The sequence below is a fragment of the Mustela putorius genome, unplaced genomic scaffold, assembly GCF_011764305.1.
Source record: "Mustela putorius furo isolate JIRA1106 unplaced genomic scaffold, ASM1176430v1.1 tig00000738_pilon_pilon_pilon, whole genome shotgun sequence".
NCBI lineage: Eukaryota > Metazoa > Chordata > Mammalia > Carnivora > Mustelidae > Mustela > Mustela putorius.
In genome coordinates, this window is record NW_025421463.1 from 6,810,933 (window position 1) to 6,827,655 (window position 16,723).

At 49.4% G+C, this 16,723-nt stretch overlaps 1 protein-coding gene across 11 annotated transcripts in view; it reads left to right on the forward strand.

Annotated features, from left to right (window-relative positions):
• PLA2G6 (phospholipase A2 group VI) overlaps positions 1-16,723 on the forward strand; it is a 60,953-nt gene that overhangs the window by 17,412 nt on the left and 26,818 nt on the right. For all 11 annotated transcript variants that reach the window (XM_004743217.3, XM_045083880.1, XM_004743216.3 and 8 more), the window contains 4 exons: positions 9,083-9,298; positions 10,087-10,270; positions 12,488-12,675; positions 15,643-15,739. In XM_004743217.3, the coding sequence (XP_004743274.1) occupies positions 9,083-9,298; positions 10,087-10,270; positions 12,488-12,675; positions 15,643-15,739 (685 nt within the window). The remainder of the gene's footprint in view (positions 1-9,082; positions 9,299-10,086; positions 10,271-12,487; positions 12,676-15,642; positions 15,740-16,723) is intronic.

The window sequence follows — 16,723 nt, forward strand, 5'->3', positions numbered from 1 at the left end:
CTCCCCTCCATGCTGCTTCTCCCACTTCAAGTGAGCCCTGCCCTTTGGCATCCCTGGGCTCGGGGCCAGCAGGCCGCCCTGACCATGTCCTTCCCTACCTGCCCTCCCCTCCGTGCTTACCTGCAGCTGGTGAGCACCCCCACCCGGGTGCCCACACCTGCACCCACATACTGGGGCTTCCCTGTTGTCACTGTACAGGCCAGTCCCCGTCAAGGTCAACGTCCCCTCATCCCCTGCAGGACATCAGTTCAGCAATTCTTTCCTCTCTTCTCCGTGACTTCGCCCTCTTGACTCCCTCCCTCTTTCCACTGCTATACAAATGTGCTGGGATTTTGGGGTTTTTTTCCCCTCTTTTTAGAAAATTTCATTCTTGACTTCACTTTTGTCTCCAGGCACTGCCTCTGTTCAGCTGTCCCCATTTCCCTCCTCCTGTTCTCTCTCTAAACTAGTTAAAAATAGGGAAATATGCCGCCCAGAGAGACGTACACGCAGCTCGATGACGGATCACATACCTCTAACCAGCCCCCACGTCAAAAGGTGGAGCCCCGCCCCTTCTGCTCCCTTGCCCCCCAAAGGCAGCCATGAACCTGGCTTGTAAGGCAGTTGCTTCTGTGCCTGGCTTGTCTGCTCAGCATTCTGTCTGTGAGATTCTGTATATATTTTTACATGAAACTGGGTCCAGCTTCTTCCACGCAGGACAATTCCACTGTGTTAACTATCCTCAGCTTCACTCATAGAATGCTTCTGGTTTTCTTGGCGCGTGTTTGCACACTTTCCTGCCAGGCGTCTGTACCAGGGAGTGGAATGGGTGAGCTGAGACTGTACACAGCCTCAGCTCCCTCAGATAATGCCTTTCCGGTCTCCTCCTGATGGTGAAGATTTCTGTTCTCTATTCAAATACGCACTTGTTGTTGGTTACGTGTCTTGTGGCCGTCTCCCCTCAGTGGCTTGCCGTTGGATTTCCAACACGATCTGTTAACAAACGAGAGTCTTAGTCTCAAGGAAGTTAGTGTTACTCATCTTTACCATTTGCTTTCTGGTATTGTTTAACAAAGTCCTTCTCTACCAGGAGGAGTTGAGAATATTTTTCTATAGCATCTTCCAGAAGCTTTATTTTTTTTGCCTTCCATCACTGGATTGGTTATCTACCTGGAATTGACTCCTCCGTCATCACGTTTACTCTCAGGGGGATAGAAGTTCTCAAGCCTCAGCGGAAGGCCTTGGTTTACCAGGGTCCTTCCACATGGCAGGCCTTGAACTTGAATCTCTGTTTTGCGAGGACTAAAAACCGGCCACACTTTCTGCTCAGCTCTGGGTCCTGTCTGCTGCTGTTTTCCGTTTGGTTTCTTGACATCTTGCTCTGCCTAGCTTACGAGAGAAGATCCTGTGTAGAACTTTGGGCTTGCTTCCCTGTGATTTCCCTCAAGTTCTAGTCTTCTCTGCAACTCTGGATGCCGGCTTCTGTCCACGCAGCCTGGAGGGGGGATGCCAGCAGCATCTGGCTGCCTCCGGCCTTTCTGACCTTCATATCCTGCGTCACAGATCCCAGAATGCCCGGAATGAAGATGCAGGGCCTCCCTCTTCTCTACAGTCTTGGCCCTGTATCCTTGCCTGCCTCAGTTTCCCTCCAGCGCTTCCAGGTCCTCATCTGCATTTGATCCTTCCTTTCTGTTCATTTTCAGCAGGCAAGCTAGTTTGGTATAAGCTCCTTTGTCCTATCCAGAGGTGGAGGTTCCCCCCAGCAAGACTGATAACAGAATATTTACATTACCACTGAGTCAGGACATTTCCCGAGTTTCTCTATGACCTCTTCCTTGAACCATTGCTAGTTTGTTTGTATCTTGCTTAATTTTCAAATATATGGAAAACTTTTCATTCTCTTTTTGTTATTGATCTCTTGCTTAGTTTCATCATGGTCAGAGAACATAGTCTCAGTATTTTCAGGTCTTTGAAATTTGTTCAGATTTACTTTACAGCCCAGTTTATGTCCAGTATTTCTAACTTTGGTTTGTGTGGCTCGAAAAGAACATGTATTCTTTAGCTGGTGGGAATAGTGTTTCATATATGTCTGCCAGGTCAGGTTTACTAATGGGATTTTTTTTTGTTGTTTGTTTCATTGTTTATGAGTAGTAAACGTTATTAAAATTTCCAGTGTGATGGCAGATTTGTTTAGTTGGGTTTTTTCTTTTTTGCTGGAATTATGGATAATTTAATTGCTGTAAAAATTTTTAAAAAATTGCTTAAAAAATTTAATTGCTTTAAAAAAAAACATTTTTTTAGGACCCCGAGATTCTAAGCTACCTAAAGGTTAGGTAGCTTTACTAAGATGCAACTTATAAAAAAATGAAATATACCAGTTTGACATGTAGCACTTGATGAGTTTCAGGAAAGATGCCGGCCCGTGCCATCACAGCAGTCAAGATGCAGAACATTTCTGTAGTCTCCAAAATTCACTCCCTGTTCCTTTGCAGTAAGTCCCTTGCACTCACCACAGCCCCCAGCAAACAGGGATCTGCTATCACTGTGGTTTTGCCTTCCAATCATACAGCGTGTCATCGTATGACTTTTTTTTTTTTTCACTTAGCGTAATGGTTTTGTAATTCATGCTCGAATGTTCTCTTATTATGCCTTGTGTCCCCTCTCTGTCAGATTGGAAGTTATGCATTCTGTCATTCTCTTTTAGTGATAGCTATTGGGGGACAGTTCTCCATAGGTTTCTCATGGGTCTCCAAGTCTTACAAGCAGAGACATGGACTTCCTTTGTTCCAGGCCGTCTTTACAAGGATTTTATATAGCAAGCAGTCTTAGAAGATAGAGATCGGGTCTTTCCCTAGAGCAGAGGGGAGGTTTGCTTACTCTCTTATATAATAAGGATCACATCATTTTCCAAAGCAAAGTTTTGGCAGATTTGCTTGTTGACGGTGGTAGAAGATTCTAGTTCCCGACACACTAGGCATCTCTCTCTTCTAGTGCAATGGGAGCAGGTGTCACCTGGCCCTCTTCATGTCACCCTCTGGGAACTGGATCCCAGGGAATTGGCACGAACATGGAAACTAGCCACTGCATTGCTGTGAGCAGTACATTGCCCTTTGTCTTTGATCCGGGAATCTTGTTTCTTCTGCCAGTGTCTATGCAACTGTGTCAGGCTAACTTGTTAGTTTGCAAGTAGGGCAAAATCTGAAACCCTTCCCAGTTCTTGAGAGAACCCAAGAGATTGTAACACAACATCCTCGGCCTTGTTGAAGAATAATTGGCACTTTAGTGTCTTCCAGAACAATAAATGGGTCTTAGAATTTTTAAACCCCATTTATTCCCGGGCTTCTATGCCATATATAGACACATACCTACACACACACATATATAGTCTGTCTGTATTTTAAACCCAGCAGGATATTTTGCCACCAATCCTTATTTAGATTCACATACCTATTTGCCATTTTTCACGATATTTTATTTTTTTCCTGTATCTTAGACCATCCCTATGGGATCAGTTCCTTCTACCCAAAGAAAATCCTTTCATATTTTCCATTATGTAGGTCTACTAATGACAAAGGCTTTCTCTCTTTCTCTTTGTCTGTGTGTCTAGTGAAAAAAGTCTTTAAAAATTTTACTTATTTAAGGGGCGCCTGGGTGGCTCAGTGGGTTGGGCCGCTGCCTTCGGCTCAGGTCATGATCTCGGAGTCCTGGGATCGGGTCCCGCATCGGGCTCTCTGCTCGGCGGAGAGCCTGCTTCCCTCTCTCTCTCTGCCTGCCTCTCCATCTACTTGTGATTTCTCTCTGCCAAATAAATAAATAAATAAATAAATAAATAAAGTACCTGGCCTCTTAATAAAAAAAAAAAAAAAAAAAAAAAAAAATTTTACTTATTTAAGTAATCTCTACACCCAGCATGGGGCTCGAACTCCTGACTCCTAGATCAAGAATTGCTAACTCTCCCAACTGAGCCAGCCAGGCACCCCTGATTAGTGAAATGTTTTACTTTCAATTCCATACTTAAAGGGAAGCGTGCTGCGTACAGAATTCCCACTGGCATTTATTTTCTTTTAGCTCTTTAAGTAAGAATGTCATTCCATTATCTCTGGTTTTCACTGCTGGGTAGATGGCTGTCAACCTTTGAAGATCACTTTCTCGAAACTCTGCTGTTTTTTTAGTGTATTTCTTCGTATTTTGTTTATAGCCTTTGTAATATGGTACATGTGTCCATTATAGTTGTATTTCAGTATGTTCACATATGTTCACGTATGTTTCATATGTGTCATCCTCAGTTTCTGCTGCTTAAGAAAAGACCCTAAAACTCTGCAGCTTAAAACGACGATCAATTACTTAGCCCGAAAATCTGCAATTTGAGCAGAACTCAACACACTTCTAAGATGACTCACTTGCAACTGGCAAGTTGCTGCCGGCTGTTGGCTGGGAGTTCGTCCGGCTGAGGGTCCAGGACCAGGAGACCTCCCTGTGGGTTGTGTTAGTTTCCCTAGGGGGTGACACTTGGGTCCCAAGAGAAAATTTGAGGTAGAAAATTCCAGTCTCTTAAGATCTTGGTCCAGAAACTAGGGCAGCATCACCTCTGCCCTATTCTTTTGGTCAAGCAGTTGCAGAGCCAGACGAAAGGGTTGAAAGACATCATGGGATAATGATAAGAGACATGTGTCAATGAAGCAGTGTCAAAGAATTTGGGGGCCATGTTTTAAAACCTACAGAGTCCCTAAGTGTGGATTTCTATTTGTGTGTGTGTGTGTGTGTGTAGGAGGGCTCAGAGATATTTTCAATCACTGTGACATTTTTTTTCCATCAATTTTGAAGAGTTCGTAGACATGAACTCTTCAAATATGGCTTTTCTTCCGTTCTTTTTCTGGTCTGCTTTTTTGGCTCTACTTAAATATATGGTAGATCTTTTCGTTATATATCCTATGTCTTTTTTCTGCTTTCCTCCAATTTCCATCCTTTGGTTCCCACGTTCTGTTCTGTTTCCTCTTTTCTGGCCTATCTTCCCATTTACTAGTTTTCTCTTCAACATTGTCCCATCTGCTTTTATACCTGGCCACGTTCTCACTTCAGCACTTGTTTTTTAATGCTAAAAAAAACTTCCATTTTTTAAAATAGATTCAAGTTCTTTGCCCCAATTCTGAATCTTCTGTTTTATCCTCTTGAATATGATCACAGCTATCTATTTATTTATTTTTATTTTTTAAAAGATTTTTATTTATTTATTTGATAGACAGAGGTCACAAGTAGGCAGAGAGTCAGGCAGAGAGAGAGGAAGCAGGCTCCTTGCGGAGCAGAGAGCCCGATGTGAGGCTCCATCCCAGGACCCTGGCATCACAACCTGACCTGAAGGCAGAGGCTTTAACCCACTGAGCGAGCCATCCAGGCGCCCCATCACAGTTATTTATTTTTTTAAAGTAAGCTCTATGCCCAATGTGTGACTTGAACTCATGACCCTGAGAGCAAGTGTTGCATGCTCTACCAACTGAGCCAGCCAGGTGCCTCTTATCACTGTTATTTTATTTGTTTATTTATTTAAATATTTTATTTATGTATTTGAGAGAGGGGAGAGAGCATGAATGGAGGGAGGGGGGAGCCCAAAGTAGGGCTCGATCCCTGGATCCTGGGATCATGACCTGAGCCAAAGGCAGATGCTTAACCGACTGAGCCACCCAGATGCACCATCACAGTCATTTTAAAGTCTGTATCAGATGATGTCAGTATTTGCAGCCCCCTACTTACAGATCTGTTCCCCTCATGCATTATTTCCGTTGATTTTCTTTCGTCTCATGTAGTGTCTCCTCCTGTGCTTGGTGAGTTTTGATGATGTCCTGGACTTCGGATTTGCAACGACACTTGTAGAAATGATTAAGCCTGGCTTAACGTTTCTTTTATATTGGCTTCTCCCAGGTATCTGGGAACATTACCAGTGAGGGTAATTTCAGTCCATTTTCTGGAATGGAAATTATCTGGAGCTGAGCCACAGTCTCCGGAAGGGTCTGTCTCCTTGTGGCTCATCTTATGCCTTAGTCCTTGAGGATCCCCGCCCACAATAAGAGTCTTCATCAGGGCCCTCCCATCCCTGTCCCCGGAGCCTGCGAGGTTGCTGATGCTGTGGTGTATCCCTCCAGCTGCTCAAGTGACAGCAACCCTAAACACCAGGATCACTTCCTGGGTTTCCATAACCCCCACCAGCCTGATAGTTCATCCCTGTCTGCTTCAATGTCCAGCATCTTAAGCAGATGCCTTTCACATTTTGTCGTCCCTAGGACAGCAGTCTGGTTCCCAGTACCTGGTCTGTTGTTGTGGAGGTGGGAGTCCTCAGACAGATCCCATTTTTTTGGGGGTTAGTCTCACCAGCATTCAGATGCCTGATTCCACTTTCCCCATTAGCTACCTCTGTTTGCTCCCCTCTGCAGCGAAACCCTTGACAAATATGGTCTGTGCTTGCCTCTCCAGTTTCGTACATCCCAGTCCCCCTCTGCCCCTCTCCAATCGGGCTCCGGTTCCCATCATTCCACCAGAAGTACTTTGTCAAGGTCATTGATGTTTTATTGATGCTAAATCCAGTGATCAGTTTTTAGTGTCCTTTTTAGTGTCATTTGGTGTCACAATGTCGTTGTCATTTAGTGTCATCGTGACTGACATAGCAACAACGTTTAACACGGAGCGCTCCGACGTGAGGAGGTGGGCGAGATGAAGCAAAACCAGGCGAGGAGAACGAGGAAGAGCTTCCTTCCATCTCCTCCTTTCTTTCTTTCTTTGTTCCTTAGCACTTACTACCAGCTGGTTTGTTTATTATACTCTCCTATTTTGATTTGTCGCTTACGCATTATGTAGGTCTCTCCCCTAAGAACACAGGCTCCAGGAAGGTGGGGCGTGTCATCTGTTCTGTTCATTAATTTACTCCTTCCATCTAGAACAATGGCAGGTGCAGAACATGCACTCAGTAGGTATTTGCTAAACAGTCGCACTCTCTCTCGAAAAGAGCAGGTGAGCCTTGCTGAGCCCACACTCCTTGGGCACCACCTCTTTTAGACCTTGGCTAGCCATGGGTCTTACATGTTGAGAGCCCTGGTCAACACTTCAAGTATCTTCAGTGTCAACCGTCATTATGTTTTTTCATTTTTAAAGTGCCATTACTTGGCTGGCCCATCTGACCCTCATAGTACCTCTGTGAGGTAGGTGGGACAGGTACAGGTAGTCTAATGTTTCATATGGGGCTCAGAGAGGGAAGGAATTTTTCAAGGGTCACACAGCAGCTTAATAGCAAATCTTGGACTTAAACACAACTTTTAAAAAATGAGCAAAGCTTCTAATGATTGTTCTCTTCCTTTGGGGGGGAGCTAGGGAGAAGGGGCACCATCTGAGTGGTTAAAAAAAATTTTCTTTTCTGATTATAAAAATTATAGGGGCACCTGGGTGGCTCAGTCAGTTGAGCATCTAACTCTTGATCTCAGCTCAGGTCTTGTTCTCGGGGTCATGAGTTTAAGCCCCACACTGAGAGTGGAGCCTACTTAAAAAAACATAAAATAGGGACACCTGAGTGGCTCAGTCTGTTTTCAGGGGTGCCTGGGTGGCTCAGTCGGTTAAGCTGCTGCCTTCGGCTCAGGTCATGATCCCAGAGTCCTGGGATTGAGTCCCGCATTGGGCTTGTTGCTCAGCAGGGAGCCTGCTTCTCTCTCTGCCTCTGCCTGTTGCTCTGCCTGCTTGTGTGTGTGCATGCGCGCTCTCTCTCTCTCTGACAAATAAATACATAAATAAAATCTTAAAAAAAAACCAATTATATAAACGCACAAGTAGAAATTTAGAAGCTTTGGAAATGGTTAAAGAATATTTCAATTACTATCCTACCAGATATATTTTGACATTTTTAAAAAAGATTTTTATTTGAGAGAGAGAGAAAGAAAGAATGAGCAGTGGGGAGGGGTAGAGGGGGACAGAGAGAGAGAGAGAGAGAGAAGCAGACTCCCTGCTGAGCAGGGAGCCTAATGCAGGGCTTGATCCCAGGACCCCAAGACCAGGACCTGAGCCAAAGACAGACGCCTAACCGACTAAGCCACCTGGGAGCCCCCATTTGAAACATTTTTTTTTATTTTTTTTTTATTTTTTTTTTTTTTAAAGATTTATTTATTTATTTATTTATTTGACAGAGAGAGAGATCACAAGTAAGCAGAGAGGCAGGCAGAGAGAGAGAGGAGGAAGCAGGCTCCCTGCCGAGCAGAGAGCCCGATGTGGGACTTGATCCCAGGACCCTGAGATCATGACCTGAGCCGAAGGCAGTGGCTTAACCCACTGAGCCACCCAGGCGCCCTGAAACATTTTTTTTTAAAGATTTTATTTATTTATTTGACAGAGAGAGAGAGATCACAAGTAGGCAGAGAGTCAGGCAGAGAGAGAAGGGGAAGCAGGCTCCCTGCTGAGCAGAGAGCCCGATGCGATGCGGGGCTTGATCCCAGGACACTGAGATCATGACCTGAGCCGAAGGCAGCCACTTAATCCACTGAGCCACCCAGGCACCCCTGAAATATTTTTAAAATACAATTTAGATTACATTGTATCACTTAAAATTTGTATCTTGCTTTTTTACTGGACATTATAAAAAATTACATTTTGCTGTTCTTTCAAAATCACGTCTTAATGGTTGTATAATAATCCATCACTTAGCTGGGCCACCATTTATATCCTATTCTACTGCTGGACATTTAAGTTACACACTTATTTACCTCCTACGGTGTGCGATGGCCAGGGACTTGAGGTCAGGGCTCTCAGATATCAGCGTCCAAATAATAGAAAGTGGATACAACAAGGATTTGTTTAAAAAAAATTTTTTTTAAAGCACCATAACATGATATCAAAAAAACTGGAAACGAAAATCTTTTTAAATAAAAATAAAATCCTGACTCCATTTGGAGGTGGGTATTTGAGCGCGTGCATGCAGTGGGAAGGGGAGTCTGGCTGGAGTGGGTCCCTGAGTGGCCAGAGGCAGGCAGTGACTCATGTAGGGGGCAGGGGACCCAAGGCATCTGCCTCCAACAAGGGTGTGGGCAGAAGCTGGCTTATTTCTGTGTCGTCCTCCTGTGTCCTGGCCCTACAGACTCTTCCAACTGGAGACGGAGGCGGACGCCCTTGTGAACTTCCAGCACTACTCTTTGCAGCTGCCGCCCTTCTACGAGAGCTCCGGCCACGTCCTTCACGTGGAGGTCCTGCAGCAGCTGACCGACCTCATCCGCAACCACCCCAGCTGGTCGGTGGCCCACTTGGCGGTGGAGTTGGGGATCCGGGAGTGTTTCCACCACAGCCGCATCATCAGGTGGGCCAGGAGGGACAGTGCGAGTGCAGGTGTGTGTGGGAGGATGGGCGGGACCCAGGGCGGTCGCTCCGTCCTGATTCGGTTTCCTTTTGTAAAGCCAAAAGTTACCTGGCTCCTTGGATGTGATCCGTGCTAGGTTGCTTCGCTGGAGAGAGCAAAAGAGGCCTTAGCTCCTCGTGTCTCCTTCCAAAGACCAGGTGCCCTCTCTCCTGTGGCCCTTTACCCAATACTTCCGTCAATAAATGTGCCCCCTAGAGGGGACCGTGTGGGCCCTGCCTCAGGACTCCAGCTCCTCTGCTTGCCCTGAGGTGGCCGCAGCTTGTGTCAGCCCCCAGGGCCCCAGGCTCAGAATTTCTTACGCCCTTGATAGCTTCCAGGCCTGTTCTTGGACATCGTGAGGATTAACCTCCCCGTGGCCCTGTCCCTTTCCTAGGGTGGGCATTATTGTTATTATTTTTTTTTTTTTGTAGATAAGGATATTAAAACCCAGAAAGGTTACATGAACTGCCCGGGGTTAATGAGTTTTCTGCCTTTCGATCTGTTCTCTGCCACCCTACCACCCACCTCCAGCTGGCGGGGGCCTAGAACCCGTCCCTTGTACGGGCGTGCAAGTAAACAACTGATAAAATCACACCAGTACCAAGCGAACTGTGAGCCAGCCCTCTGTTGGAACCAGCCAGCCCGAGCATGGCAGGAAGGCTCTCTGGCCGCTAGCCTGCTACCCTCCACTGCCCCTGAGTTTCTCAGCACCCCTCCCTCCGTGTACCCCCCTACCCCCACCCCCGCAGCTGTGCCAATAACAGGGAGAATGAGGAGGGCTGCACCCCCCTGCACCTGGCCTGCCGCAAGGGTGACGGGGAGATCCTGGTGGAGCTGGTGCAGTACTGCCACGCCCAGATGGACGTCACGGACAACAACGGGGAGACGGCCTTTCATTACGCCGTCCAGGGTGACAATGCCCAGGTGCTGCAGGTGAGCAGGGGGAGGGGCGGCGGGGTGACGGGAACTGGCAACACCTTGTTGTCCCCACTTATCCCGAGCTCCTTCCCGGACACCGTCCCCTCCTCTCCCTCCTCGTGCCTGTCAGGAAGACACACCCTCGGCCACCAGGTTCTGACAACCCTAGGGAGGTTCCCCCAACTCTGTGAACTAAACTGGAGGCCCAGCCCAGCCAGGCACTCTGGTTCGGCTCGTCCCAAGCACTTACTGAGCCCAACCCTGGGCTGGGTTCATTTCAGCCCTGCCTGGAGGGGCCGACCGTCCAGCGGGACCTGAGCTTAGCTTTTTCCAGGAACTGCAAACTCCATCCGGCTCCTGTAGACGTTTGCACCAGACATACCCCTCCTGTTAAATGTTTGATTATCGGGCTGAGAAATGAAAATAAAAATCGTAGACTGGAGATGGAATGATGTTCCTAAAAGCCACTTCATGTTTTAGATGGAAGCGTTAGAATACCAGACAGGATTTCATTGCCCCGAGTTAGAAGATTTTCTTTTAATTTATTTATATATTTATTTGAAGACTTCCTTTTATTTTTTTAAAGATTTCATTTATTTATTTGACACAGAGAGAAGGATTACAAGTAGGCAGAGAGGCAGTCAGAGAGAGAGGGGGAAGCAGGCTACCTGTGAGCAGAGAGGCCAAGACGGGCCTTGATCCCAGGACCCTGAGATCATGACCTGAGCCGAAGGCAGAGGTTTAACCCACTGAGCCACCCAGGCACCCCTGAAGACTTTCTTTTAAAGGTGATGTCTGGGATGCCTGGGTGGCTCAGTTGGTTAAGCAGCTGCCTTCAGCTCAGGTCATGATCCCAGCGTCCTGGGATCGAGTCCCACATCGGGCTCCTTGCTTGGCAGGGAGTCTGCTTCTCCCTCTGCCTCTGCCTGCCACTCTGTCTGCCTATGCTCGCTCGCTGACAAATAAATAAATAACATCTTTAAAAAAAAAAAAAAGGTGATGTCCTTCTCCGCCCTGGCATCAGAAAGGAACGACACCGTTCCAGAAAATATGCGTTCATGTCGTATGGTTGGTGCACTGGGAAGGGACTTCCACGTGCCGTGGTGAACTCCATCCTTCCTGAGAGCCGGCTCTGCGCCCGGCTCCACGGCTCACAGGGGCTGCCTCTGTGCAGACGGCAGACACACACTCAGCTGTCCTTTGTCGTGGGCTGCTCTCGTGTCTGGCCCTGTGCTGAGTGCTGTGTGTTCCAGTTAATTCTCCAAATAGTCTCTTGGGTGTGGGGGGAGGTCAGGATCCTCCTCTCATTGCCAAAGAAACTGAGGTTCCATGAGGTTAAAGAAATGTGCCCGGAGAGGGGCAGAGCTGTGAGCCATGGGGCTGGCCCTCGATCAGGACTCTTTGCTGTGTTCTCAGCCTGTCGACAGGCCCAGCAAGGTCCCCTGGGGGGACACAGGACTTGTAGCTAACCTATAGAGATGGCACGTGACCACAAGTGAGGAAGTGAAACCTCTTGGCTTTCTTTGTAAAAGTGGCTTGTCTGTCTGTCTGAGTGCAAAAAGGTGTTTTTATTTTTTAAAAGATTTATTTATGTATTTGACAGAGACAGAGACAGCGAGAGAGGGAGCACAAGCAGGGAGAGTGGGAGAGGGAGAAGCAGGCTTCTCGCCGAGCAGGGAGCCCCACGCAGGGCTCGATCCCAGGACCCTGGGATCATGACCTGAGCTGAAGGCAGATGCTTAACAACTGAGCAACCCAGGCACCCCAAAGGTGTTTTTATTAAAGCATAGGACAGGACCTATGGGCAGAAAGAGCTGCCTAGTTTGTTTTTTTCAATTAAAAAATTTTTATGCGAACCTAGCAAAAAGAAATTCAAGCCAGAGAGATGAAAGTAGGATGAGAGTCTACAATGAAAAGCAGGAATTTCTCCCCTCCAGACCCCCAGGGCCCATCCACACGAACAGCCTCCATTCAGGTTTCCTGGTTGAGAAGTTTTTCCCACGAGCCCCGGCCGTGCCGGACCAGCCCCCCGCCAAGCCTGTCACAGCCGGTGTCCTGTTTTCCTGCAGACCCCGTCTCTGTGCTTCCCCTAATGTCCCTCCCATGTTCTCACAGAGTCCGACTTCTCTTGCCCTCACGTGGGCGCAGGAGACGGGCACGGAGGGTGTCGTGGAGGGTCGTGGAGGGCTTGTGTTCATGGGGCCCCAGCCCACCCCGGTGTCCCGCTGTCAGCTCCTAGGGAAGAATGCATCGGCTGGCCTGAACCGGGTGAACAACCAGGGACAGACCCCGCTGCACCTGGCCTGCCAGATGGGGAAGCAGGAGATGGTCCGCTTGCTGCTGCTTTGCAATGCTCGGTGCAATGTCATGGGCTCCACTGGCTATCCCATCCACACGGCCATGAAGTTCTCCCATAAGGGGTAAGTCCTCATTCCCCTGCCCCACTGGTGGGGCCTGCGGCTCGCGCAGCACTTCTTCTGGAGCACGGGTGAGCCCTGGCTTCTGTGGGCTCATTCCATGCATTTCCGACATTTGGGCCAGAGGCCAGCTTGGCCCGAACAAGGTACTTGAACCTGTAGTGGATGTGAGCCTCAGTCCAGAAAGTCAGCTGTACAAAGAGTAGAATTTTGAAATGTTTTCTGTAATACACCTTCATTTCTGGCCACGAACCTCCCTTTACCGATGAGAGAAGAACCATCCAGATCTTCCCCGGAGTCCTTCTTTTCCACCTCCTCCAGGTGGTCCGCCGGCACGTGACTCCTTGTCAGTTATGTGCCACCCTGAGAGGGCTGGGTCCTAGAGATGGGTCCTCTTCTGTCTAAGCCCACCAGCCCGATCTGAACTCCTTTGTGGCTATAGTGCTACCCTGTGGCTTCTGCAGATTCCTGTCTGGAAGCCCAGGATCTCTTGGTGGGGTAGCCCCGAGCCCCTTCTGCCTCGATGTGTCCATGGTTCCTGGCTAGTGGCGCTGCTGGGCAAAGGCTCCAGGCCCAGGCCTTGGGGAGCTCTGGACCACTCTCGCATTTCTTCCCTCTCTTCAGACCTGCGAAACCCTGGTCTCAGGAAAACTCTCCATATGAAGTGTGTGTGTGGCGGGGGGGGGGGGGATAAAAGATGAGGGGGGCGCCTGGGTGGTGCAGTCGATTGGGTATTTGACACTTGGTGTCAGCTGGGGTCATGATCTCGGGGTGGTGAGAGCCCTGAGCCCACCTGAGATTCTGTCTCTCTCCTTTTCCCTGCCCCTCCTGCTTATGCTCTTCTCTCTCTCTCTCAAATAAATAAACCTTTTTAAAAAAAGATGAATATCTCAAAACAGTGCCCAGTGGGAACAGTGTCTAGGATGACTGACTGACAGAATGAACGGGTCCGTTGGTCCCTTCATCTGGGCGCTATGCTAAGCGCTGGCCTTAAAGAGACAGGAAAGAGAGTAGCTCCAGGACAGGTGACACGGAAGTCACCGGGTCCTTCTAGGCTGTGTGCTGGACAGGCAGGGGGATGAGCACAGAGGGTGGCAGGTGCGTGGGGGTGGGGCAGGCCTTGCCCTCCCTCGGGTTTTCCCTTTTCCTGGAGTCTCCGAGAGTCTGCGCCCACCTTGCCGGCCCCGCTGGCATGGCCATCCCCTCAAAGGTCTAGTTCAAGTGTGGGCCAGCCCACCTTTCCCTGATCCTCCGCAGCACAGCCAAGGTGGGCTAGAACTTTCAGGAAGACTTGACCAGAGATGGTACCAACACCCAGTAGTCACATTCCCAGTAGTCACATGCCCTGATTGCAGGTTGCAGCCTGAATGGGCATACATGATGGCTGATGCTCTTTTCTCCCCGGAGGTAGCGTGTCAGTCCCATGCTGGCTCACCTCCGGCCGCCTCAGGCTTTCTTGTCCAGGGTCCTGGTATTGCCTGGCTTGCTCCCTGCTCAGACACCTCCAGCCGCATTCCTCTCTGCCCCTGCCAGGGGCAGGTACACATCACAAGGGATCATGCACAGAACATGATGCGAGTGGCCTCACACCAATGGGTGTGCCCTACACAGCCCCGCATGGCCACGTCCTCCCAGGGCCCCGATGGGGACATCCCTCTGCCAGCACGCAGTAGCCAGCACCGCTGTGCCCTAGAAAATCTCAAGCGTCAGAGTTATGGAGAGAGGTCCTGTCCCAGCTCCAGTTTGGGAGCCCCTCTGCTATGTATGTCAACCCAGTTGACCTTTACAGAGCTGGGTTTGCACCTGGGAGTCGACTTTGACTTTGCAAAATGTTTTCAAGGTTCATTCGTGTTGTAGCATGTATTCCTTTTTTTAAAAGATTTTATTTATATGACCTACAATAAATGAATTTTGTTTATTTTTTGTAAACAATACAAAAGAGTGAGGGAGGGCGCACACAGAAGCACGGGGAGCAGCAGAGGGAGAGGGAAAAGCAGGCTCCCCGCTGAGCAGGCTCAATGCGGGGATGTGGGGCTCAATCCCAGGACCCCGAGATCATGACCTGAGCCAAAGGCAGATGCTTAGCCAATGGAGCCACCCTGGTGCCCTGAATTCCCTGCCTTTTAAAGGTAGAATAATAGTCCATGGACCACATTTTGCTCTTCCCTCCACCTGCTAGTGGACACTTGGGTGTTCCTCTTTCGGCTAATGCTGCTAGGAATATGGATGTACGGGCATCTCTTTGTGTTTTGGTCACAGACCTGGGAGTGGAAAGCAACTCTAGTCTTCACTCCTCTGCCTGGAGCACCCAGGTGGCTCAGCCGGCTAAGCATCCAACTCTTGATTCAGCTCAGCTTGTGATCTCAGGGTCATGAGATCGAGCCCCAGGTCGGGCTCTGCACTCAGCATGGAGTCTGCTTAAGATTCTCTCCCTCTCCCTCTGCCCCTCCCCCTGCTCTCTCAGGTAAATAAATAAATCTGTAACTCATCTGCCTGGACTTCCTGCAGGATGCCGGTCATTTCATGAAACACCAGCAGTGGATGGCGGGGGATGGAGGGCAGCCATGTGCCAGGCACAGAAGTGAAATGTCTTCTCTCCTTTAATTGCCGCCAGTCCAGTTAGGACTGGGCCCGTGTTGCAGATGGGCTCAGCCACTTCCCAGACGTCAGCCAGTGAGGAAGCTGGGGGCTGGACCTCAGGCCTACCTGACCTTAAGGCCAACACCAGTGAGAGCGATCATTGCTAACTGGAGTTATCAGGGAAGGCTTCCTGGAGGTGGGCGCTTGAGCTTTGACATACCATATACTGGTTTACATGTTGGTTGGTTCTGTTGCAAAACCAACAGAAATTTTGCAGAAACTTTCCTTCACCAGGAGATGAAGCCCCAGGTCTTGGCCTTTTCCAGCCCCAGGCCAACTCCCTCCACCTCCACGACCATCTGTACTGCCCCATGGCTCCTTTCTCCCTAGGTGTGCTGAAATGATCATCAGCATGGACAGCAACCAGATCCACAGCAAAGACCCTCGCTACGGAGCCAGCCCCCTCCACTGGGCCAAGACCGCTGAGGTAGGCGGGGTCTGAGGGGGAATGGTAGGCGGGCAGGGGGCAGAGTCTGATGGGGAGTGGTAGACGGGCAGGGGTGGAGTCCCAGAGCCCCAAGTTCCTCAGTTGCCCACAGGAGGGCAGTTCCTAAGATGACTCTGGGGATGGCGCTGTGGGGGTTGGTCTCTTAGTGGCCCCACTGGGGGAAAGGACAGTCTGGTGTTGCTCTGCCGCTCACTGGCACAGTGACGATGTCCCCTCCGTGGTTTCTTTGCGTATGAATTAAGGTGAAGTCAGCGAGGTAATGTGTGAGAAAATTCTTTGTAACTCAGACAGAAGGTGGTGTGAGGACTTGGCTGGGCAGCTCCCCAGAGGCCTTCCCTAAGCCAGGCTTCACCCCCTGGGGAGGATGGAGGTCTCTGGAAGCCGAGCTTGGCAGAGCACTGGGTGCCCCCGAGACTGTGGCTTGTTCTTAAACAAGGGAGGGAGGAGATTGCCGACCTCTGTAGGGCACCTTCTGCCTGCCAGTGGCTAGACACCAAGTCAGGCCCTTCCGTGTACGTTTTGTCGTGCATTGTCACTGCTCTGTGAAGTAGACACATTTCTATTTTCACAGAAGAGAAAAACTGGGTGCAGGGGGCGTGGTGACCCCCCCCCCCACCAAGTTCAGAGGACGGGGATGAAATGGGGTTGAGCTTTGGGCTCTGGACTGTTTGGGCTCCAAAGACCAGGCTCCCCGGGGCTGCTTCGTGTAGGGCTGTGTATTGCCCAGACCCAGGGAGTGGTCAGACCTTTGCAGGACGGTCGCAGGGAGTGGGGCCATTCTGGGAGTTTGCAGAGATGCATGGGGTCCTGTTACCTCCAGGAAAGAACCCAGAAGCCCCTTAAATCAGCATATCTTTAGCCTTTTGTCCTCTACTTCTGGGGTGCTGACAGGATGGGCCAAGGTCTAGGGCCACCCCCAGAACTGGGGCTCACCCCCTGAGTTGTTATTGCGGCTAGAGCTTT